Source organism: Topomyia yanbarensis, chromosome 3, assembly GCF_030247195.1.
Source record: "Topomyia yanbarensis strain Yona2022 chromosome 3, ASM3024719v1, whole genome shotgun sequence".
In the NCBI taxonomy this organism is placed as follows: domain Eukaryota; kingdom Metazoa; phylum Arthropoda; class Insecta; order Diptera; family Culicidae; genus Topomyia; species Topomyia yanbarensis.
In genome coordinates, this window is record NC_080672.1 from 305,284,163 (window position 1) to 305,308,422 (window position 24,260).

The following is a 24,260-nucleotide window of genomic DNA, read 5'->3' on the forward strand; positions in this document are numbered from 1 at the left end:
AAAGTGAAACGCAATCCATTGCCGAAGATATTTGATATTAAAAACACACTTGAAAATATTTACATCTCGCAAAATGCACATAATAGGAGCGTCACAATTCAAGTCAATTTACATTCAAGAACACGTAAAAATGCGCATTGTTCACAATTCTCTATCTCAATTCACCCGAGTTCAAAAGAGACAATATTTTATTTCACATGTCAAAACATGTAAAATTCCATTATTAGACAGCAAAATACGTCGCATTGTTGTTTACATTAAATGTAATTTTCATTTTTTCTAAGTGTGAATGTCCAATCCACTGACTGGAGCTTAGTGTCTTTCTAAATTTCAAAAAATCTCGTATGAAACGGTCGCACTTAGATGATGGATTTTATAACCCGTCAGGGTAACAATTTAGCACTGGGTGGAAATATACCTATTTTTGGCTATACACCTCGTAGAGTGTATTTGTTTACGAAAGTTATGCTGACCGCTGTTTGATACCGTTCACATTTAGTTTGTAAATTTTTGTATAGTTTCGCGTTTGTGAACGGTTTTGTGCGTTCAGATAGGTGTAGTAATTTTTTTTGTTTGTATATTAATAACATAAAGCTTAGGTAGGTCACCGCTTTCCTCTTGCTGTTATATTGGTTGCTGTTTATGCTACAAGGGAGATGACAGTTATGCGGCGGTGCGGTTTCGTGGTGTCGGGTTTGTTTTGGTCGAGTGAGGAAGGTGGCCATCGAGATTTGATGAGAAAGTGATGAACTACAGCGTATTACAGACGTCCGTAAACAGTGCTGTTTTTTCGGAACAGTTTGCCGCCATTATTGCCAGTGAAGTGAAGTGGGCGCGTGTGATGGTCAGTTCAATCCATCGAAGAGTGCCGGCCTCTGGTTCAGGTACACATAAAAGTGGTGTTGGTTCGCCGAAGTGGGACAGCTAACCGTAATGGAGCATTCTCGCGTTCCCGGCTAAAAACCAAGGAACCAAACACCGACCGTTCTCGCTATAGAGGATAAGTCGAACGAGCCTAGCTCTCCTCTATAGCCAAGGAGAACGAAGCATGGTGGACAAAGGTTCCCCCTGGGAAGTGCACTGCGGTGACTTCCGGGATCGCTTGCGACGAGCAAGTCGATCCGGTGATAGTTCGCTATCGTCGCTAGGGAGGTTCCAACAAAGGAGCCAAGCTCACCTCCCTAGCTAAAAGTCAAGGACCGCTGCCAGAGCATTGAACGAAACTACCACAGAAGAACGCGGCCGTTGTAGTCCCGGCTGGTCGGAAAAAAACCGTCCATAAGAAACGCAGTGAAGAGGAGGTGAATAAAAGTCGGTAAATTTAGTAATTTATGTGTTTGCATATTTTTTGTGTTATGAAAATCTTAAATTCCGGTAGAGGAACCTAGGCCGCCCTGAAAAGAAGGGTCCGCCGGGCAAACAAGAACCCGAGTAGTGGGCAAACCCCTACTTACAATTTCAATATGTTATATACTAATCGATTCAGAAACAATACATTATGATAAAAAATGTGTTTTAAAAGCCAATTTAATTTTATTGTCAGTCCCGCCAATTTGATAGTGAACCACATCTAAGACAGGTGAAACCAATTGGCTACAGAAAAAAAATTCTTCAGTTTGCATTTGTTCGTCGTAGAAGCCACAAGCATTCTGCCGCCGGGGACCTCCTGCATTAGTACCTAGAAGGAACGCTCACCGCCAGCAGTAGCCAATAAAAAGCTTTCTCAACATTGCCTCCACCACGAGAAGTGTTAAGGAGCCGCAGTGTTACTGCCAAAGAAACGGTGAGCTGTAAAAATATCCACAACAAACGATCCTTATTAGGACCACAAAACCACGCATTGAATTTAAATTGGAATTCAAATATTCATTTCGTACTTTGGAAAATAACTTCTCTCTAATCGGGTTCATTACAATTTTTGAAAAAGTGCGATAAAACAATGGTGACTCCTAATTTTTTTTTAATAAAATTTGAAAACTTGAACATGTTAGACAAAAATGTACCTGATATTTTGAATGGAGTTTATTTTGCAAAAGTTATCTTCTGAAAATATTTTTTAAATTCCTTGTAGAGAAAAATTGTGACAGATCTTCGGACCTAGCGACTGGCTCGTTGTGGAAGGTTTCGGGCCGAATCCACCGTCGGCGAGGTCACGCTCGGAGTAGCGTGGATTAACCGCCAGGGACTACCTGTGTTTATCGTGACAAAGATGGAAGCTAATTGGTTCACGAAACAAGCATCAATACCGAGGGAAATTCTGGGGAACTTTCAGTCGGAGTTGGGTAGTTTCACTGCCGGGAAATATCCGGGCAGATCTCGATAAAACTGGAAACCAAATGGCTCAAGGAAACGGGAATCCGTTTTGGGGAGAACTTTCGCAGCTGGGTGAGGGACAGACTATCGCAGAGGCAGTTCGGGTTCCGGAAAGGGATGTCGACGGTGGGCGCCATCCACACAGTCATCGCGAGCGCAGTGAATGCTTCGAAGTAGAAGCGAAATGGTAATCGCTACTGCGTCATGGTCACGATCGGCGTGTAGAAGACGTTCAGGAGCTGGGTGGCTATCGATCGTCGCGCTTCGCAAGGTTCTGAAAAGTTACTTCTAAAATCTAGTGCTGGTCTACAACACGAACATGGAGCAGAGAATGTCTAAGGTCACGGCGGGGCTCCATACTTGGCCCAAGTCTGTGTAATATAAAAACGGGGTGTTAAGAATAGACTTCGTCGGCTTTGCAAGTGACACCCATTTGCAACATTCTGGTTGAGGATGTTGAATGCTACCAGCTGAGGAATACACGAAATGCAAGGATACTGGTCAGAGCGGACTAATTGGCGAAGTGGCAGCAAGAGTGGGACAACGCGGAGAAAGGATGGTTGATCCACCGACTCATCCTAAATGCGTCGGCGTGGGTTCATAGAAAACATTCAACTTCCATCTGACGCAGTTTTTTCCGGACATGTCTGCTTTCGGAAGTACCTGGATCGGAGTATTTGAATATGCAAGAGACAACGGAACACATTGTCTTAGACTGCCCGAGGTTTAAAGTTTACAGTCGAAAAGATGTGTCACGACGAACATACCTGGGACACTGTCAACAGAGTAGTGACGCCGATTTTCTCCCACCTGCAGGGGAAGTAGCGAAGGGATTAACCAAGTAACACCGCCGGCTACAAAACTGCCGTAAAACAACAAATCGGATTTGGAAGAAATTCCGTCGTTATCAACCGTAGCGAACTCAAGAACTCAGCGACCGTTGCGTTTCAATATCCAACGCTTCTCAGCAGAAGGTGTGAGGGACGGGTACCGCTAGAAGCTTGATGAGCGAATAAGGGCAATCAACGTAGACGACAACCTTAACAATCTGTGGAAGTCAATCCACGGAGCGGTGAGCATAGCAGCGCGAGAAGTAATAGGTACTGCTCAGAGATGACCCAGAAACGGTTGGTTCGATGAGGAGTGCCAGAGAGTGACGGATGAGAAAAATGCTGCCAGAAGCCGGATGTTAGTGTCTGGTACCCGGCAGAACAGAGAGCGGTACAAGGAAGCAAGAGGAGCCAAAAAAAGAATTCACCGCAGAAAGAAAAAGCAGTATGAGGAGAAAGTCATTACTGAGGCGCAAAACAGTATGGAACAAAATGATATGCGGAAATTATCTGAAACTGTCAATGGCGTACGGAGCAAAACAGCGCCGTCTCCCGTCATGTGCAATGACCGTGAAGGTAACTTGCTGACAGATAAAACCATGGTAGCAGCCAGGTGGAGAGAGCACTTCGTGACATTGTTGAATGGAGAGAATTTTAGCACACCAACTAACAGAATAAGGATAAGTGACGATGGACAAGCTGTGGAGCCTCCGATGCTAGAAGAGGTAAAATGGCAATCAAAGAGCTGGAAAACTGTAAGGCTGCTGGAAAGGACGAACTCCCGGCCGAACTTTTCAAACACGGTAGTGAGCAGCTGCAGGAAATACTTCACCGTACTCTTTTGAAGGTATGGGAAGAAGAAGAACTACCTGCTGACTCGCTAGAGGGCCTCATTTGTCCCTTTTTGGGACACAGACTGGAGTGCGCCAATTATCGAGGAATATCGCTCCTCAATTCGGCGTACAAAATTATGTCACGTATTCTGTTCAACAGATTGAGGCCGTTGGGGGCGTCTTTCGTCGGCGAATACCAAGGTGGTTTTCGTGAAGGCCGATCAACAACGGATCAAATGTTTGCCCTACGACAGATCCTAGATAAATTCCGGGAATACAACTTGCAGACACACCATCTGTTTATTGATTTCAAAGCGGCGTACGATTCAGTAAAAAGAAACGAGTTATGGCAGATAATGGTAGAACATGGTTTTCCGACGAAACTGATTAGGCTGATTCGTGCAACGCTTGATGGATCGAAATCAAGTGTTCGGGTTTCGGATGAGATTTCGACGTCCTTCGTAACCTTAGACGGATTGAAGCAGGGTGATGCACTGTCAAACTTGCTGCTCAACATTGCTCTTGAAGGTGCTATCAGGAGAGCAGACGTTCAAAGGAACGGTACCATCGGCACTCGGTCGCATATGCTCCTAGGATTTGCGGACGATATTGATATCATTGGAATCGACCGCTGAGCCGTGGAAGAGGCATTCGTGCCTTTTAAAAGGGAGACAGCAAGAATTGATCTCACAATCAACACCAGCAAGACGAAGTACATGATAGCTGGAAGAATACGTGGGTCATCTAGTGATGTTGGTGGTGAAGTGGTGTTAGGTGGTGATAAATTTGAAGTAGTGAAAGAATTTGTGTACCTTGGAACTCGAGTGACGTGCGATAATGATGTTACCCGCGAGGTGAAAAGGCGTCTTGCAGCTGCAAATAGGGCTTTTTACGGACTTCGTAGCCAGCTGAAGACCCGTAGTTTGCAGACGAAGACAAAATTCGCGTTGTACAAGACATTGATAGTTCCGGTTGCCTTGTACGGTCATGAAACGTGGACGTTAAAGGAAGTTGGTCGTAGAGCGTTCGGTGTCTTCGAACGTAAGGTACTGCGAACAATACTCGGCGGTAAAGAAGAAAATGGCATCTGGCGGCGTCGCATGAATCACGAGTTATACCAAGTATATAAAGGAGTGGATATTGTCAAGCTAATAAAAAAACGGCTGGCTGCGGTGGGCTGGTCATGTGGCACGAATGCCGGAAGAACGACAGGCGAAGATAATATTCAGTAGAGAACCAGGAAGAGGCCGACGACTTCGTGGCAGGCCGCGTGCACGATGGCTATTTGCAGTAGAAGAGGACCTAAAAGCACTCAATGTTCAGGGTGACTGGAAGAGACTGGTCCAGGACTGGGTCCAGTGGAGGAGAATTCTTCACTCGGCGTAGATTCAACGAAGCGAATTGTTGCCCATCAAGTATCAAGTAAGTATCTGTCGCCGATGACCTTTTCGGAGTAGACCAGATCCACCACCGCGGACCAGTTGAGTAATATATGACATAGAACTAGATTCGGGTCGTTCGGGGTGAGCAAACCGCACGTCACTTTACACCGGAACCGCAAGGTCGAGCTCGACACCCTGACGGTTAACCCGTGGGAAAGACAGGAAAGCAGAAGAAGAATTGGTTTCGGGAGAACTTTTACCGCCGGAAACTCTCCGTCGGTGTAATCTAAGTCCGTCGTCGAGGACTAGATGAGTGGTATGAGACGAAGTACTGGTTCGGATCGTTGGGGCGCCATCGTACTGGAAGTCACGCCCCGACCGGAATCGCCGGACCGATCTCGGTATCCTAACGGGTTGCCCGCGGAAGATGGGATATCCAGAATGACATCCTGCCGTAAGGACGAATGCGCTGTAGTAGTAGCCGGGCCCTGGCGAATAGAGTTATCAGCTACAAGCGGCGCATTGAGATGCCGTTTAATTGCCGTCAGAATACTGTCACCATTGAAGTGAGTACAGCGAACGAGTGGCTTCCGCTAGAGACAAGTACAGACGATGTGTATGAGCACAGCACAATTATGAGCAAGAAGGAAATCAGTGATCTAGTAGCGACAGATAGGGACTAACAATTGAAAGTGCATGAGCACAGCCGTCCCGCATCCAATTCCGGAAGCGAAGAATAGGAAGAATAGGTAGCACCAATAAACCACTCAGGTGTACTTGCCAACTCTACTACTTGGGTTATTTACAGAGTTTTTACTCGTTCCTCAATAAAAATAAAAATAAAAATAAAGAAAACATACATACTGTTACCGTTCTGGTACTTTTGCCCTATAAACCGATCACGAGCAAGTAAGAGTGGTGAGAGATAGAGAGAACTTATTATTTCTCTCTATCGTGGTTACCAATATTATGGCTAGCTAAATGGAATAAATATATAGATATGTATCTACTTATCGTCTAAAATCACGTCAATTTTCTCTGCTATGATTTAACGTTAAATTGTATAGCATATTTTGTTTGTATCTAAATTATTTTAAAATATGAAGCACTAAAAATAAAACTAAACGGTCTACTAGGATAAAATAAATAAATATTATAACAACACATACACAAAACACACAAATTCTAAAAATCGCGGAAACAGGAAACGGATGGGAAAGCCGCGGAAAAAGAGCACTGGAAGGTGAAAGGGTTGGGAAAATGAAAGAGAGAGAGAGAGAGAGAGAGAGAGTGAGACTACTGGGCCTCTACAGCAAATATTAAAATCACTTTCGATTATACCATCAATGAGTTCAGATAGACAAACGGAAAAAGTTATGGATAAAAATTAGATCACGGAAAAAGTTATAGATAAAAAGTTAAAGTTTTAAAAGCAAGAACAAGCATTGGTAGAAACTACTACACCATAGGAAAGGTAAAGGAAGACAATCTAAGTAAGCCCAGTAGTCCGTAGCTAGTTCTCTCGTTCATTCCCTGGATCAAGACCCAGCAAGTGTTGCCCAGCAGCCATTGGAGTGGCTTATTGTCCGGGATCAGCGATTCCCCACAGGGTCCACGGCGTATCCTCAATCAGCGAAAAGCCATTATACGTGGCGATCATCTCATCGAGAAACCGAGAGATACCTCGACGGTTTGCGAAAACCCCACGAACGCGCGGTAGCACCGCGAGGAGAAACCCCAGAAAGCGAGGTCGCCCAGCACGCGGGGCCAGCCAGGCCCGAGTAACCCACCTTAGGGTGCAGCAACGACGAGTTCGTTGCCCACGAGTAACCGCCCACGAGTCGATCGTCCACGAGTCAACCGTCCACGAGTTTCCCACCCACGAGTCCAGCGTTTCCAACCGCGATCGCGCATCCGCCGGTCGGCCAGCAGTTTACCATTCTACACACCCACACATACACACGATTGTAAGTAGATTAAAATAAAAAAAGTGTAAAAGATAAGACCGTGCATTTTGATCCTTTGATTGGTGTTCATGTCCGTGAGCCGACCTTGAGCCTCTGAACCTCAAGCTCGTGCTAGCCAGCAAAAGAGACCTTTGGAGTCCACCCCAGACGGTCCCCGTGGCTCTGACCAGGGACTAGGGGCAACGTAATAGCGGGTCCTTCTGATCCGCCAAGTAACAATACATACATATATACAGCTTCGATTGCCCTAGCGGCTTTCAGTTGGGATTCAAAAAGCACGGAAAAAGACAAAAACAACAATAATAAAAATTTCTAACGGAGCAGGTGTGGTGACCCGTTCGCCAAAGGTGAGCTAGCGAGGTCAACGACTCAGCATAACGAACGAGTGCAACCGCAACGGCAGCAGCAGCTAGAGCAGCCCAGGAAAGCTAGGGTTTCAGGTGCGCACGCCGAAAACAAGCCTTACCCAAATAGACCAGCAGTCTGGGTTACCTAAAGTGACGAAGTTGAGGCAAAAAATTGAAGAACTCAGCAAATTCGTAAAAAACAAGGGCAACGTGCACGGACAGATTAAGTATCTAGTGATTAGCATCAAATCCGCCGTAGCAGCAACAGAATGCGAAAAGATGGCGTTACTAGAGCGAGCTGAAAACGCCGAAAAGACGTAGAAAACCATGAAGATAGCGAAAGCAGATACGCCGAAGGGTGATCGGTATTCTTGTTCTGTAAAAAGATTAAGCGAAAAACCAGGAGAGGAGGAGGAACCAAAGAAGCCCAAGAAGGTCGGTGAAAGACAGCGAAAAAGCCGATAATTGCAGAGTGAATGGCGAACCGCATCCCAAGCTGAAGGAGCTGGAGGAGAACGTTACAAGAACCAGACGTACTCAGAAAGGCGAAATGCTGTTCGAGCTGAAGAAAGAGCCATTGATCAAGAGCTCGGCCTATGGGGGACTCGAAGCAGAAGCGGTGGGAGGATAAGCAAAAGTGAGGACTTTAATTCAAGAAGCAGTAGCCGAGTGCAGGAATCTGGACGAGATCACAACGGAAGACGAAGTGAGAAGAGCAATGTAACCTGGAGAAAGCACAGATGTCAACCAGGTTGAGGAATGCGTACAGTGGCACACAGCAGCGATAAGCTTTTCGCCAGCCGCAGCCAATCAGCTTATGTCGAACGGTAAGATTAAAGTCGGTTGGTCGGTGTGCTCGTTATGAATTGATCCCAAGAGCTACTGAACAAACGGAGAGGTGTTTCAGGTGCCTGGGTTTCAGCCATCAAGCAAGAAACTGTGAAAGCCAGAAAATGTGCCTACTTTGGACTCCGGAGGACGCTTCGGTCGAACCAAATTCGCCGCCGCACACAAGACGCTGATTTGACCGGTGGTCCTCTACAGCCACGAGACCTGGACTATGCTCGTAGAGGACCAACGCGCCCTTGGAGTTTTCGAACGAAAGGTGTTGCGTAGCATCTATGGTGGCGTGCAGATGGAAGACGGAACGTTGCGCAGGCGAATGAACCATGAGTTGCATCAGCTGCTGAAAGATCCATCCATCGCGCATACCGCAAAAAGAGGACGTTTGCGGTGGGCTGGACACGTCGTAAGAATGTCGGACGACGACCCGGTGAAGATGGTTCTTGAGGGCGACCCAACAGGAACAAGAACACGGGACGCAGAGCGAGCACGGTGGATCGAACAGATAGAGGACGTCATGCGGACCCTTCGAAGACTCGAAGACGAAGCGTTGCAATTACTGCAGAGCTGTATCGTGTTCTTCCCGATTACGGTAACTGGAGGTGGACAGTGCAGGTATGTCGGCAATCCAAGTGATGGGCGGTTTACCTGTCCAAGAGGTGGTGAATAGCACACACGAAGGATTCGTGATCGCCAGGATCAACATACGAATACGCATGTTGCTATTATACTTCTCACGGTGGACACCAGAGCAGTACAATTGAATGCTGGATGCACTAACTGACTCGTTAGTCGGACGAAGGCCGGTTGTTCTAGGAGGAGTCTTTTACGCTTAGGCCGTGTAGAGAGGTAGCAGGCTGACCAACGCAAGAAGTTCCGCTAACACATCCCGTAAAGACAGCCAGGAATCAACCATCGACGTAGTATTCTGCAGTGCGTCGCTGGTGGATAACATAAAACGGCGAGCAACAACCAGGTGATCCACTACACCATTGGTTAGCGGAATCGCATTGTAAAGCGAAAAGTGATCAGTAGCAAGCGGAAATGGAAAATATGCTGACGATCGACGTGAAGAACGCGTTCAACACCGCCAGATGGACTGCTATCGCCGTAGCGGCGAACAGAATGCGGGTTCTGGACTATTTGTGCAAGGCTCTGAAAAGTTACTTTCAGAACCGAGTACTGGTCTACGGGACAAACTTGGGGTCACCGCGGGAGTACCTCGGTGCTCCATAGTTGGCCCAACGCTCTGGAATATACTGTACAATAAAGCGTTAACATTGGAACTACTCAGGAGAGCCGAGATCGTCGGCTTTGCAGATGATATTGTCCTGACGATACCTGGGGAGAGCCTTAAGGAGGTGGAGATGTTGACGGCCGTTGCAGCTGGCTCACCACAAGACAAAGGTAGTGCTGATCAGGGCCCGTAAAAAAGTCCAACGCATCATGATCAGCGTCGGCGGACACTCAATTCCATCGATTCATGCGCTAAAGCAACTCGGTGTAATCGACAATCCGTTAAATCACAACAGCCATGTAGACTTCGTTTGTGAGAAGACTGCGAGGACAACTAGCGTATTGGCAAGGATCATGCTGAACATTGGAGGAGCAAGATGCAGCACGAGACGTCCCCTGGAGGGTGTCTATCCTCAATGCCGAGATATGGCGTACTGGCCTGGGCCGCTGTGCTGAACTCAAGGCGATACCAGGCGAAGTTAATAAGCACGTTTCGCATAATGGATGTTCGTGTTGCGACCACGTACAGAACGATATTGGAAGAGGCGGTATGTGTTATTGCCGGGATGATTCCCATCTGCATCACTCTGGTTGAGGACATCGAATACTACCGGCGCTCCTGCGAAATGCAAGGAGGCTGATCACAGTGGGCTCGTTGACAAAGTGGCAGCAAGAGTAGAACAATGCCGAGAAAGGAAGGTGGTCCCATCGACTCATCCCAAAGTGTCAGCTTGGGAGCATAGGAAGCATGGAGAAATGAACGATCCATTTTACGCACTTTTTGTCCGGGCACGGATGCTTCCGGAAGTACCTGCATAAGTTTGGACACGCTTCGTCACCCCTTTACCCGGAGTGTGTGAACGTGCAAGAGACACCAGAACACGAGGTCTTCGAATGTCCTAGGTTCCAAGGGGTATACCTGGCGTGACAGTTGACAATATCATCTAATAGATACGAGTATGCCCTCCGAGCTGCACAGAAAATGGTGAAGAGACAAAGTAGTGCAACAGGTTAAAAAACCGTCGTGAAACCACAAATCGGGTCTCGGGAGAAATTCCACCGCCGGAGATTAAGTTGTTTAGGTCCATCGCCATCCGCCCGTGTTGATTAGTCCATCGCCGTGGACCAGTTGAGTAGTACGCGACGTAGCACTGGGCTCGGGTCAAGCTTCATTGCACAGTGGTCCGAATTCACAATTTAGGAAGACAAAAATGTTTGTGGCTAAACCTTATGTTTAAGAGATATGATGTCTTCAGAACAAATAATCAGTATTGATTAGGCCATCTCCAGATGTAGATGGTATTAGGGTGGCTCTTATTGTTAGGGTGCTTCAAAAATTATTTTCTGATTGTGAGGAGATAGAATATCGCAGTCTTCAGCAATTGTAGAGGAACTTACACCAAGCAACTTTGCCAAAGACGTCATAGTTGTATCTCCAAAGGTTTTTATTTTATAGCTATTTTAATTGACCAACTTAGGGTGTTTCTAACAAAAACAGTTTTTTTGCTCTAACTTTTTTATTTTTTATTTTTCATAAACGGTGTCTTCAGACAACTTGTAAAGCTTATCAAGACAAATTTTTTTATAATAGAAGAATTCAGATATCACTTTTAGAACCGAAGTTATGAGTAATATTGAATAAAAAATAGGTCCTTTCAAAAGATTTATATCTGTAGGTCGTTGAGTAGGCTAGGTCCATCGCCGGGGACTAGAATGGCTAGATCAGGACGAAGCGGGGAACTAAATGATTCACGGAAACAAACATGGGTATAGGGACAAATCTACTGCCGGGGAATTAATAGTAGGGTAGATTCATCGCCAACTATATCCTGACAAAAATGGAAGCTAAATGGCTCACGAAACAGACACCGGTACCGAAAGAAATTTCGCCGTCATGGATTTTTCAGTTCGAGTAGGGTGAGTTCTCCTCCGAGGACTATCCGAGTAGATCGGGGTAAGGCTAAGAGCTGAATGACTCACTGAAACAGGAGATAAATGTCGACGTAATAGATGGAGACGGAAAGCTAGAGAAGAGTCAACTCTAAATGGCTAAAAGTCAAAAGCCATTTCATGGATCAACTGAGACTCTGGGATAGCTACGGAAAACTCGTAAGCAATACACAGAGATGCGACGAAAGCACAAAGAGCCCCCCACGATGTAATACCTTGATGTAGTTTCGTGGGGAAGTAGTGCGAGAAAAAGTAAGGAGTGTTGTCAGGAGTGTTAGGTACGAAAGTTAGTCGTGAGTCCCATACAGTGCCTATACACTACAGGCCAGGTTTTTGAAGCATTTTAAACCTTATCATAAAAAAACACGCACACACGTACATTCTCCCAAAATAATACCACAGACTAACAGAAATAACACTCAAAAAAAATTCTTCGCCCGCTTTAACGGTATTTTTTACTATATTTTTGGTTGGGACTGTGATCACATTTGAAATTATGGCGTCACTGTTATCTGCTCAAGTATACGGGGGATAGATCACTAGTGAAAAATTGTTACTGAGGGATAATCCTTTTGCAAATGAGTTGTTGGGACCGTGTATAAAAGGTGGAGTTAGTGTTCTAGTAAAATTGGCGGATCGATATTTTTTGAAGAAATTTCCTCATAGTGTAATGTCTGTTAGTATGTGGTAATACCCAAATTTAGTCCTGGGAGGAAGAGAATACGAAGAGGTTTATGTTAAGTCGGTAGGTTTGTTGGAGAAAGAGCTGCAGTAAGCAGGGATGCCAGGTACACAGATTAATCTGTGTTTCACAGATTTTAAATGTTCTGCACAGATTTTTAAAAGGGCATAGACTTCCAGTTTTCTGTTATAATGCACAGACAACCACAGATTGCTCAATTTTTAACCCGCGCTCAATTTTTGTCTCGAGCCTAAAATAAAAAAAGGTTACCACTTCGCGTTTTGAGACAATTTTTTACGTTTTCCTTAACACAGATTTGCACAGATTTTTAAACAGGCTGCGCATAGATTCCTAGAAATATGACCTGGCATCCCTGGCAGCAAGGATCAGGGCCAAGTCCGTAGTGGTCTCATTTGAAGATTTCCTCTCGATAAACACGCAAATAAAATAAATACAGACATTGACCCGGTTTGTCGAGCTGAGTAGATTGGTATATGAGACTCGGCCCTCCAGTCCTCCGAAAAAGTTTTCAAAGTTGGATTATACATTGCTTTTGTAAGAAATATAAAAAGTGAAAATGTTCAAAGAGTAACATGAGACAGTTATGCGTAGAACGGCAGTATAAGAGTTATGTATTCTGTACACACCGAAATTTGATTGTCGATTTTAGCAAAATTTTACTGAATTTTCATCAACTGAAAGTTTTAGCAATCCAAGATGCCGAAATATCGGTAATTTGTATTGAAACAGTTGGGCTGATTCGCTTTGCTGAAAATTCAGCAATTCAAATTGTCAAATTGACAGCGCAATTGCCGGATTTGCAGTCATCCAGCACATAATACTGAGAATAAGGCAATTGCACTGTCAATTTGACGCTTTCAATGACTGATTTTCAGCAAAGTGAATCTGTAAAATTGACGTAATTCGAATTATTTTAAATTGCTGAAACCTTCAGCTGATGAAAATTCAGCAAAATCTCGCTGGCATTCGGCGAAAAATTTGGTGTGTAAACACATTGGATTGTCCGCCTAAAATTGACTCATGCGCATTCATATGTTTTTTTCAACAAGTAACAATACTGGAGAGAGGTGATCTATGTAAAGTAGCAACTTTAGCCAAAAACACAAACATTTACAAGAGCTATGTAGCGTTGACATTTCTGCCGGTGGCCGTCTGCCACTGGGGTGCTGGTTACACTGGTAGCGTACTGGTTACCAAAAGATGGCAACCAGCTCTAATATAAACTAGCCATTAAGAGCACTTACTTAACCGCCAGCAATCCACTGGCCGTTGCGCGTCCGTACTGGTTCAGCAACGAGCACTCGTACCGACCCTGGTCCGCTTCGGTAAGATTGGAGATGAACAGGCTACCGGCCGATGATAAACGGTACTTGTCGGTTTGGGTTAGTGTTCGACCGTCCTTCCGCCATTTGGTCTGTTCGGTTAGGTTAGGTGGCGCAGGTTGGACATAGTCACCAGATACGATGACGATTTCAGCCACGATTTCCCATGGTGTCACCATCATCATCATCATCGTTGACACCGAAGACAGTGGATGTGAAAATCAGATCGGTCGGAAAGGGTGGTGAAATCATGTTAATTTATGGGAGCAGTCCAATCAACGGTCAAACCAGGTGCAGATTTTCCACAGGCAACGACAGCGATGAGCATGAAAGGAAAAAAAAAGGAATTTTTTTGAATAGGATGTAGGTGTATATAGTTTCATAAACAGTGAATAAATTCATACAGTTTTCGTTTCAAGGCTAAGGTAAAATTGATTTTTATTGTTCGCCGAAGCATCTCCTGCTGTTGTCATTTCCTACAGTTCAAGTATTCAATCAACTCGTTGAGTTGAGAAGCATTAAGAGTGCAACGATAAAATTTGAGGCTATATAATCTTTCATTCCAGTACCATCTGCACTTGAAGTGTAAATTTTTGTTTTAAACATCCTTTTAGTTACTTAATCGAAGAAAGTTTTACTGCCACCGAACCAAGCTTTGGAAAGATATTATGCAAATTTTAGTTCTGAAACAATTTCACTATTCTCCCGTATAACTTATCGATATCGAGAATTTATAACGTCCATTAGAGCAGATTTACGATCCATACTCGCGTCGTCTGTTTTTCTTGACGGTGGTGCACGCTGTAGATAGATAGGTTACGTTATATTGCCAACTGAGCCGAGCTCTAGCACGTAAAACTAGGACCGAGGTGAGACGGCCGAAGTAGTGAATATTCAATGCAAAGCTGCTCTTAGAATAATGCTTTTGTTGAATTTTATCAATTTCACACTCGTACGGAATTTCCCAATTGGGGTCAAGAAGCTGTTTTCACCATATTCATAATTTCATTAGAAGCAATTGTGGTGGGATCAAACTTAAATAAATTTAGAGGAACATACAGCAATATCGGTATACGTTTGATGTTTGTGGAGATAGAAAATAAAACTCACAACAATCTAGTCATAACTAAATCCTACCCTGATGTCGACGACGGGTGCGTAATTTTTGGACCCGAAACCCGGACCCGACCCGAACCCGACGGGTTTCGGGTCGGGTGCGGGTTCTGTAAATTTAAGCTTCTCGGGTTCGGGTCATGTTCCGGGTTCTCAAATTTGGAATTCTCGGGTTCGGGTCGGGTCCGGGTTTTTGAGATTTTGAACTTTTGGGCTCGGGTCGGGTTCGCGTTTTTCAAATTACAAATTATCGGGGTCGGGTCGGGTTCGGGTTTTGAACAAAACAACCCAACCATTTCATGACGCTATTTGCGTCTGTATACAAAACGTAGTCTCTTTTTTTAGTAGTGAATTATATTTCGAGATACGAATGGATGACACATATAACCGTACCAAATGTTAGCACCTTTGATTCGCTAGAATTCGTCGTATTCTTTGGTGCTCAAATATTGTATTTTTTCATTCTTGCATAAAATTCCGTCTCTTCAGATTCGCAAACTGCCTAAAATATTTAATTTTTTATACGAACATTCACGAGAGAGCACAACAATACGTGTTTCAAATCTAAAATCTCTTTCCGATTTATTTTTAATGATAATTAGTAATAAACCAGGTCAACAGGAATTTATCGGAAAATATCGGTTCAACTTTCTATTATGGAATATAAATTTCGACGGGTGCTTTAAAACCGATACTTAGGCCGCGGCTACTTTTTCTCTACGTAAACGGTTTTGTGGGGTACATTCGTACCCCAGAACTAAAATCGCTCTAATGTGTCCAATTTTTATTAAATTTATAATTAAATTGGATGGTTTTATTCTAAAATCATTCGTAAAGAAACCTGTTTAAAAATATTCGTGATTTGACTGTTTAATTATGTAATATTTCATTTTGTATAGAACATGTCTTTAAAATTAATCGAAATTCCCATTTTCCTTCATATTGCTATAACTCCAGTAGTTTCGAACCGATTTTGACCATCTATACGGCTTTGTAAAGATTATTAATCCTAAAACGTTGCATTTGCATTTTTCACCCTAGAACTTTGCACTAGGGTACAAATGTACCCCACGCGTTTGATCGCAATTTTCGCAGGTAAAAATGCAAACAAAAGAAATGTATAATACATCATTTTCTTCGTTTTTTAATTGCAAAAACAGCTGTGTAAGTGAAAGTACGGAATTTATTGAATCAATGATGCATAAATTGGTTTGAACAAAAACAAAAGTGAAAAATTGCGATATTGACTTTTTTACCAAAATTACTATAATTTTGCGAATTTTCAACCGATTCGAAAAAAAATAAAATGTTTCTAAAAGTTGAAAGAATAATCTAGAAACGGTATAAAATGAAATTTCGATATTTTTGAAAAAGCGCAATTATTTGAAAATTTAAAAATCGGGTTTTGAAAAATACCACGAAATGGGGTGGAAATTTAAATGAAAAAAATATTTCTGACCAGTAATACATTGGTATCACGCAACGTTACTGTTACAGTAGTTACTGTGCGCAAATTATACTTGCGAGCCATTGTTTTGAATAACTATAAAAAATATACAGTAAAAATCAACAAAAATGAGTACGATTTTTCTTCTACTTCAAAATGAAATTTATTTATTGAATAAAAAATTAAAAACGATTATATCATACTAATCGTTACTTACGTAGTAAAATAACCAGTATTTAATTGTTTCGAGTCAGATTTCCACTGACAGCATGAAACCTGACGAAACGCTAACGAACCGTACACTGGGGTACAAATGTACCCCACGCAAACGTTGACACCTGCTCCTACGAAGGCTATAAGCAAACTGGCTATACCACCTTTTCCTAATCTTACTAGGAACTCTAAACTGAATTATGGTTAGGGTTCCAGGTCGATAAATGCCGAATTCTCGTCTTCACACTGCTTCAAAGAAGGCGTGGGGTACACTTTGTTACTTGGCGGATCAGAAGGACCCGCTATTACGTTGCCCCTAGTCCCTGGTCAGAGCCACGGGGACCGTCTGGGGTGGACTCCAAAGGTCTCTTTTGCTGGCTAGCACGAGCTTGAGGTTCGGAGGCTCAAGGTCGGCTCACGGACATGGACACCAATCAAAGGATCAAAATGCACGGTCTTATCTTTTACACTTTTTTATTTTAATCTACTTACAATCGTGTGTATGTGTGGGTGTGTAGAATAGTAAACTGCTGGCCGGCCGGCGAATGCGGGATTGCGGTTGGAAACGGTGGACTCGTGGGTGGGAACCTCGTGGGCGGTGACACGTTGACGGTTGACTCGTTGTCGGTGGACTCGTAACGGACTCGTCGTTGCTGCCCCCTAAGGTGGGTTACTCGGGCCTGGCTGGCTCCGCGTGCTGGGCGACCTCGCTTGCTGGGGTTTCTCCTCGCGGTGCTACCGCGCGTTCGTGGGGTTTTCGCAAACCGTCGAGGTATCTCTCGGTTACTCGATGAGATGATCGCCACATATAATGGCTTTTCGCTGATTGAGGATACGCCGTGGACCCTGTGGGGAATAGATGATCCCGGACAGTAAGCCACTCCAATGGCTGCTGGGCAACACTTGCTGGGTCTTGATCCTGGGAATGAACGAGAGAACTGGCTACGGACTACTGGGCTTACTTAGATTGTCTTCCTTTACCTTTCCTATGGTGTAGTAGTTTCTACCAATGCTACTTCTTGCTTTTAAAACTTTAAATTTTTATCTATAACTTTTTCCGTTTGTCTATCTGAACTCGTTGATGGTATAATCGAAAGTGATTTTATTATTTGCTGTAGAGGCCCAGTAGTCTCACTCTCTCTCTCTCTTTCATTTTCCCAACCCTTTCACCTTCCAGTGCTCTTTTTCCGCGGCTTTCCCATCCGTTTCCTGTTACCGCGATTTTTAGAATTTGTGTGTTTTGTGTATGTGTTGTTATAATATTTATTTATTTTATCCTAGTAGACCGTTTAGTTTTATTTTTAGTGCTTCATATTTTAAAATAATTTAGATACAAACAAAATATGCTATACAATTTAACGTTAAATCATAGCAGAGAAAATTGACGTGATTTTAGACGATAAGTAGATACATATCTATATATTTATTCCATTTAGCTAGCCATAATATTGGTAACCACGATAGAGAGTAAATAAGTTCTCTCTATCTCTCACCACTCTTGCTTGCTCGTGATCGGTTTATAGGGCAAAAGTACCAGAACGGTAACACCACCCCACACTCCCTCTAAAAAAATGAATCAATCATATTTATTTATTTATTTTTTTTGTGGTTAACCCTGCCCAGGGTTGAGCCGCTTCTTTGAAAGCTTTTGAAATTATCTCCAAAAGGGGACATTCGTATGTCAATTTACCAAAATAGTTTATTGTGGTCATAAATAAACCGTTTTGCGACATTTACTCTATCGCGGATCTCTTTAATTGATCTTGTCTTCTTCCCATAATCTAAACTGCTTCTGTTCAGAGAAAGAGACTCGATCTCTCTTCGATCCACTGGCATGAGATGTACTAAATGAAGCTGCTACTCAAACGTGAACTGTAATGGCTGATGTACGGTGGCTTGGGATCTATTGTCCTGAGCTAGAGTGAATTTAGTTGCGAAGATTGGCAAATTAAATTGTGGAAAAACAACCATAGTGAATATAAGTGGTTGTAGCTGCTATCGTAAATAGGCTAATCGATTTCCGAGAGGGTAACGCAGGCATAACCGGTTTAAGAAAAAGTCTGCTTCGCGAAGATTATAATTTTGCATTGTTGGTTTAGTTTGCATTGATCGGTGTGATTTTAATCTCGCTATTACCTTTTGGAATAGATTGCTTTTAGAGTTTACGGAAAACAGGATTAAGACATTGATACTTAAAATTGACGGACCACAACAGTACATTTGAACTTCATTTGTTTCATCGACTTTGACTTTGACCTGACTTTGACCTTGAGACTGATATAATTTACAAAAAACGTTACTTGACAAATAACATTGAATATTAATCAGAAAACCATAATGAAGATATTTAACAATGAGAGTGATGCTGTTTATTATTCCTATTCCGGGATTCCCGGTTTTAGATCCGCAGCAGAAAAAATGCCTATATTCTTCCCGGTTGCATCTTCAAGCTCGTAGGAATTCGTTCCTCGCTTAGAGATGATTTTGCATAAAATGTACGATGGCCCTAACTTTGCGTTAAAGTTTTCCCCGGCCGAAGACTGTGAAAAGCTTTTTCTATATACCTTCTGGCCAACCGTGTAAACTGGCGCTGGCTTCCGAAAGCGAAGGTTGTAAGTTTTTGTGCTTTTCTCGTGGGCTCTCTTTAAATTCTTGATCACGGTGCCGTAGACATCTTGATCGATTTGTAATTTTTTTTCCAGCCTGTCTTGCTCAGAGATCTCAGTGGTGATCACATCTAGCCGATGTTCGTCCCCACTAGCAACGATCTCGTGACCAAAGAGTATTCGATATGGTGAGAACCCTGTGGATGAATGCAGTGTATTGTTTAATGTACACTCAACTTCGGAGATTTTTGAGTCCCATGTTCGTTGGTCCGACTTAACGTAAGTCCGGATGCAAGCATTTATGGTTCTGTTCAACCGCTCTACTGGGTTTGCTTGGCTGTGGTGGCGAGCATTGGCCCAGTGCACCACGTTATATTCTCTCAAGAAATCTTTGAAATTTTTACTCAAAAAACTGCTAGCATTGTCCGTTATTAGGATTTCGGGTACAGAATACCGCCGAAACCACTGTTCTTTTAATGTCTTGATAACTAGATCAGCACTAATCTTTTTCACCGGGAACAGTAAAGTCCACTTCGAAAATATGTCCATCAGGACGAGCAAATGCATATTGCCTGATTTGGAACGAGGAAGCGATTGGATAAAATCAATGGCTAAGATTTGAAAAGGTTTTGTGGAAATTCTTTGCTTTCCCATCACGGGATGTTGTGACGTTGCACTCCCTACAAACCGTACATTTTTCAACAAACTCTCGAACTGTGGTGGCCATTCTCGGCCAAAAATATTTTTTCCTGATCTTGTCTAACATCTTCTCGTATCCGATATGAAGGGACCGTTCATGTTCGGTTTTCAAAACTCGCTCCTGTGATTCCTTTGGCAGACAGAGTTTCCATTCAAACTGATAATCGAGCGATTCCGTTTTGGAAGGAACAAATTTATAAAGACTCCCATTCTCTACTTTAAAATCTAGGTTTTCATCAGGCGAATCTTGCACCTTCTGTAGGAGAGTGGAGTACCAGCTATCTTGCGTCTCCACTGCGTCCAGTGCGTCGACCGCACGCGAGAGAGCATCAGGGATAATGTTATCCCTCCCGCGCCGATGTCGTATTTCTAAATCATAAGCTTGCAGCTCGATACTCCAGCGACTAAGCCTTGAAGAAGTTCTCCACTTTCCTCTCATAATGTGTGTGAGAGCCGAAGCATCGGTCACGACAACAAAATGGGATCCTTCAATGTAAGCACGAAACTTGTTGATGGCTGAAATCACCGCAAGCCCTTCCTTCTCTGACGCAGCACAGGCTTGCTGAGCAGGAGAGAGCTTTTGGGAAAAGTATGCCACCACCCTCTCACCATCACTATGTTCCTGAACTAAAATCGCAGCTATGGCGGTATCGCTCGCATCACTTTGAATTTGAAACGGTAAGTCAAAGTTAGGATTGCATAGAACAGGAGCGCTTATTAAACATTCTTTAATACGAATGAATGCTTGCTCCGCTAAATCATTCCATTTAATCGTTTTAGGTTTTTTCTTAAGGAGATCTGTTAATGGAGAAGTGAACTCACTAAAGTGAAGTATAAATCTCCTGTAGTAATTGGCCATGCCCAAAAACCTACGAAGAGAGCGTATCGACGACGGACGTTCATAGTTGACAATCGCCTCAACTCTCTCCGGGTTTGGTCGGAGGCCGTCGGGTGAGAGAATATAGCCTAAATATGGAAGCTCATTTAAACAAAACTTTGATTTTTCAATGTTAATCGAAAGGTTTGCCCTTTTTAGCCGCTTCGCGACTTCACGAAGACTTTCAAGGTGTGCCTCAAATGTATTGCTCACCACAACAATATCATCGAGGTAAACAAATACATTTGGTTCCAGTTCACCATATCCCAAGACCTCGTCCATCAGCCTGGCCAGGGTAGCCGGACTATTGACGAGTCCAAAGGGTAGCCTGGTGAACTGGAACAATCCTCTCCCAAGCACCGAGAATGCCGTATACCTGCGCGAGTCAGGATCAAGTGGAATTTGTAAAAACGCCTTAGTAAGGTCAATAGTCGACAAATATTTACTTGATCCTAACCTGCCCAGAATACGATCCTGGTGTGGGAGGGGATAGGCATCCCTTTTCGTCCGTTCGTTCAAACGCCTTGCGTCGAAACATAAGCGTACCTCCCCAGTGGGCTTCAAAATGGGAACTGTACTCAAAGCCCAGTCACTTTTACTCTTCTCTATTACTTTCAGTTCTAGCATCTTATCTAATTCTAGATTAATTTTTCGTTGCATATCTGGGGAAGTCGGGTATGGGTTAATTCTCACCGGCGGGGCTTTCATGAACTCTTCTTTGATCTCAATTTTGTGAGATATCACAGGAGTGATATCGAGCATTCCCCCTTTCACCTGAACTTTAAACATCCTCTTTACCTCTTCTAGCTTCCTTCTCTGTTCTTCGGTGAGAACTGTCTCTCCATTCTCTTCTAGGCTACTCTCTTCCATTATCTCACTCAGCTCTAACTCCTCTACGGACAACGAAGGGTGGAGATTAAAAGCTCGCCAAAAATCTTCGTATCCTAAGATTAGTCGTCGCTTGAGCTTTGGCACTACTAAAGCTGAAATTATGTGACACTGCTCATTGAATGAGACAGGTAAATTAACATATCCCTTTACTTCAATGGGCATTCCGGAGGCTGTCTTTACGGAAATTTCAGATGGGTATATTTTTAATTTAAGATCTTTGATCAATTTTTCTGAGCCCATACCAAGTACGGTTCTCTGAGCACCACTGTCCAAAAGACCGATAATATCTTTGCCTAGTATGCTGACTTTTACAAAAGGCCTAGCGTCTCCATCAAACTTAATAAAAAGTTCTTCTACGTCATGATCGGTTAAGTAATCATCATCTGCTACTGGTTCGAAACCATTTTGCAGCAGATTGTTTGACATATCGTTTGAATTGAGAGGGTTTGAGGATTCATTGCCAGCTCCCTCCCTTAAGCTGAGCTCTCCTCGTTTTTTTGACAAAGAGGGCATGTTTTTGTGAGTACATCTGGGAACCCACAAAGATGGCAAAACTTTAGCCGTTTTTGAGAGCATTCCCCATAGTGATGACCCTTATCTCTGCAGTTGTAACAGACGCCAATTGGTGGACGTTTGTACTGCTCTGCAAGTTTATCGAGTGTACTTTGGCTCGATCCTTCCATAGGATGGATGCTACCTTCTTGTTTCCCCTTCCCTTCGTCTTGACATTTATTTGTTTTTGGAGGTGGATTCTGCTCGTTTTTGAACTTGTCATTCTTTGCACAATTTTTGAAATTTTTCCTAGCACTACCTGTAGGTGCGTCTGTGTTAATTTCATTAACTTGACTAAATCGAGGTTTGTTAATATTATCTGAGGGTCGTTGGAAGCTGTTCCAATTATTTTCATCGACAATTCTACCAAATCGCTTCAATTTGGACAACGATTTAATTCCTGCTCCCGTCATGGCGTTCTTATAATCGAAACGCATGTTTCTCCATATGATTTCAAATTTACGCCTTTCAGAAATCGGACGTGTCATTGATTGGAACAATTTGATCATGTCGTGGAAATAATCGACAAACCTTTCTCCCCTCGTTTGTCTCCGATTGGTGGCCTGGATCTCTAACTGAAAATATAGATCTGGAGGGAGAAACTCTCGCTTCAGTTCTCTTTTCAATTTAGACCAGTTATGAAACTCTCGGTTTTCCATCCCTTCAATAAACCAATCCTTTGCTCTTCCAGCAAATAAGTGGATTGCTCCCCGAAAAAGTTCTCGCTCTGAAATTTCCTCAGCCCTACATCTCATTCTGACTTCTTTGAGAAACTCTGCTAGTTTACGTCCATTGTCTTTGCCATCGTATTTCAGTCGCCAGTCTGAAATTGGCACTCGCTTTAACGATTTCAGATGCGTATTCCTATACTTTCTCCGATTCCTTCTCTCTTTTTCTAATGACCGTCCGGAAGAACTATATGATTCTGAGCTTTCGGTCGATGAGTGTTCATCGAACGTATCCGAAGAAGAGCTTTTCGTAAGAGATTTATTTTTCGTATGGAAAGATGATTTTGCTCTATCTCTGTCTACTTTTCTATGCACTTTTTTTGGTTTAATGTTTGTATAGTGTTCATTTTCGTTAAAGCTTTCCTCCGAATTACTACTAGTCTCGTCCGAAACTGAAGGAAACGAAACCTTATGTTTCTCCTTCTTAGTCGGTTTATCCCTGTCGCTAACTTTGTTCACGCCTGTGTTTCCAGTAACCTTTGTATCCTTGCTATCCTCGACCGGCTTAAGGGGGTCGGGAAAGTCCAGTGATTTTGGTTCTGGTGTAATTTTCAATTTTTCGTTTAAATCCAAAAGTAATTTTTCAAGCTTTTTCTTCCTTTCGAAATTCTCTTTTGCCTCCCTTATAATTCTCTCTTCTATGGCTATTTCCCTTTCCCTTTGCTGTTTTTCTTGCTCTGTAGTTTGAGCTACAAAGGCTTTGAAGTGTGTAATCAGATCTGTTGCTATTTCCTTATTTCCCTGTTCATATTTAGATAATTCTTCCATTATTAGTTTGGATCTGTGAACAGATGATTCCATTTCAGATTTTCTATCTTCCATCGATTTCTTTTGTACTCCCCCTCTAGCTTCCTCTTCTACTTCAGATTCCATTCCACAAACGGTTTCGTTCAAAATTTCAATCTCTGTCCTAACCTCTTCCAAGGCTTGGCTAATGTCGTGTTCTAGCTGCTCTGGTTTCTCATTTTCATCCTTATGACGAACCGCACTGTCTGAGAAATGATTTTCAAAAGTCTGTGTAATGTGTTTGCTAATATTCATAATCTCGAGCGTATGCCTACGAGCTTCGGGAGCACGAGAGAGTAGAAAAATTCTTACCCTGTAGTGTATTAATCTCGTTTTGAGCTTTTCTCTCTGACGAGCATCAGTCTTCGGATTATCCAGTAATCCGTTGATTATAATTGATTTTGAATATATAATGGAAACTTCCCCCGCAACTTCTCTCCAAGTCGGCGAGTAAGTTACCGTAAAGGCGTCTAAATTCTTCTCTTCCTTCATTCGATCTTTAAGCTTTCTTCTCTTTATACTCTCGTGTTCATTGGGTGCGCAAACTATGTTCCTGATCAATAATTCATGCTCTACTTCATCAAGCGATAGATGAGCGACATTTAAGTTCTTGTACATTGAA

At 43.1% G+C, this 24,260-nt stretch overlaps 1 protein-coding gene across 2 annotated transcripts in view; it reads right to left on the minus strand.

Moving 5' to 3' along the window:
* Window positions 1–24,260, minus strand: part of LOC131692429 (peroxidasin) — a 466,662-nt gene that overhangs the window by 3,793 nt on the left and 438,609 nt on the right. For both annotated transcript variants that reach the window (XM_058979473.1, XM_058979472.1), the window contains one exon: window positions 13,649–13,818. In XM_058979473.1, coding sequence (XP_058835456.1) covers window positions 13,649–13,818 — 170 coding nt within the window. The remainder of the gene's footprint in view (window positions 1–13,648; window positions 13,819–24,260) is intronic.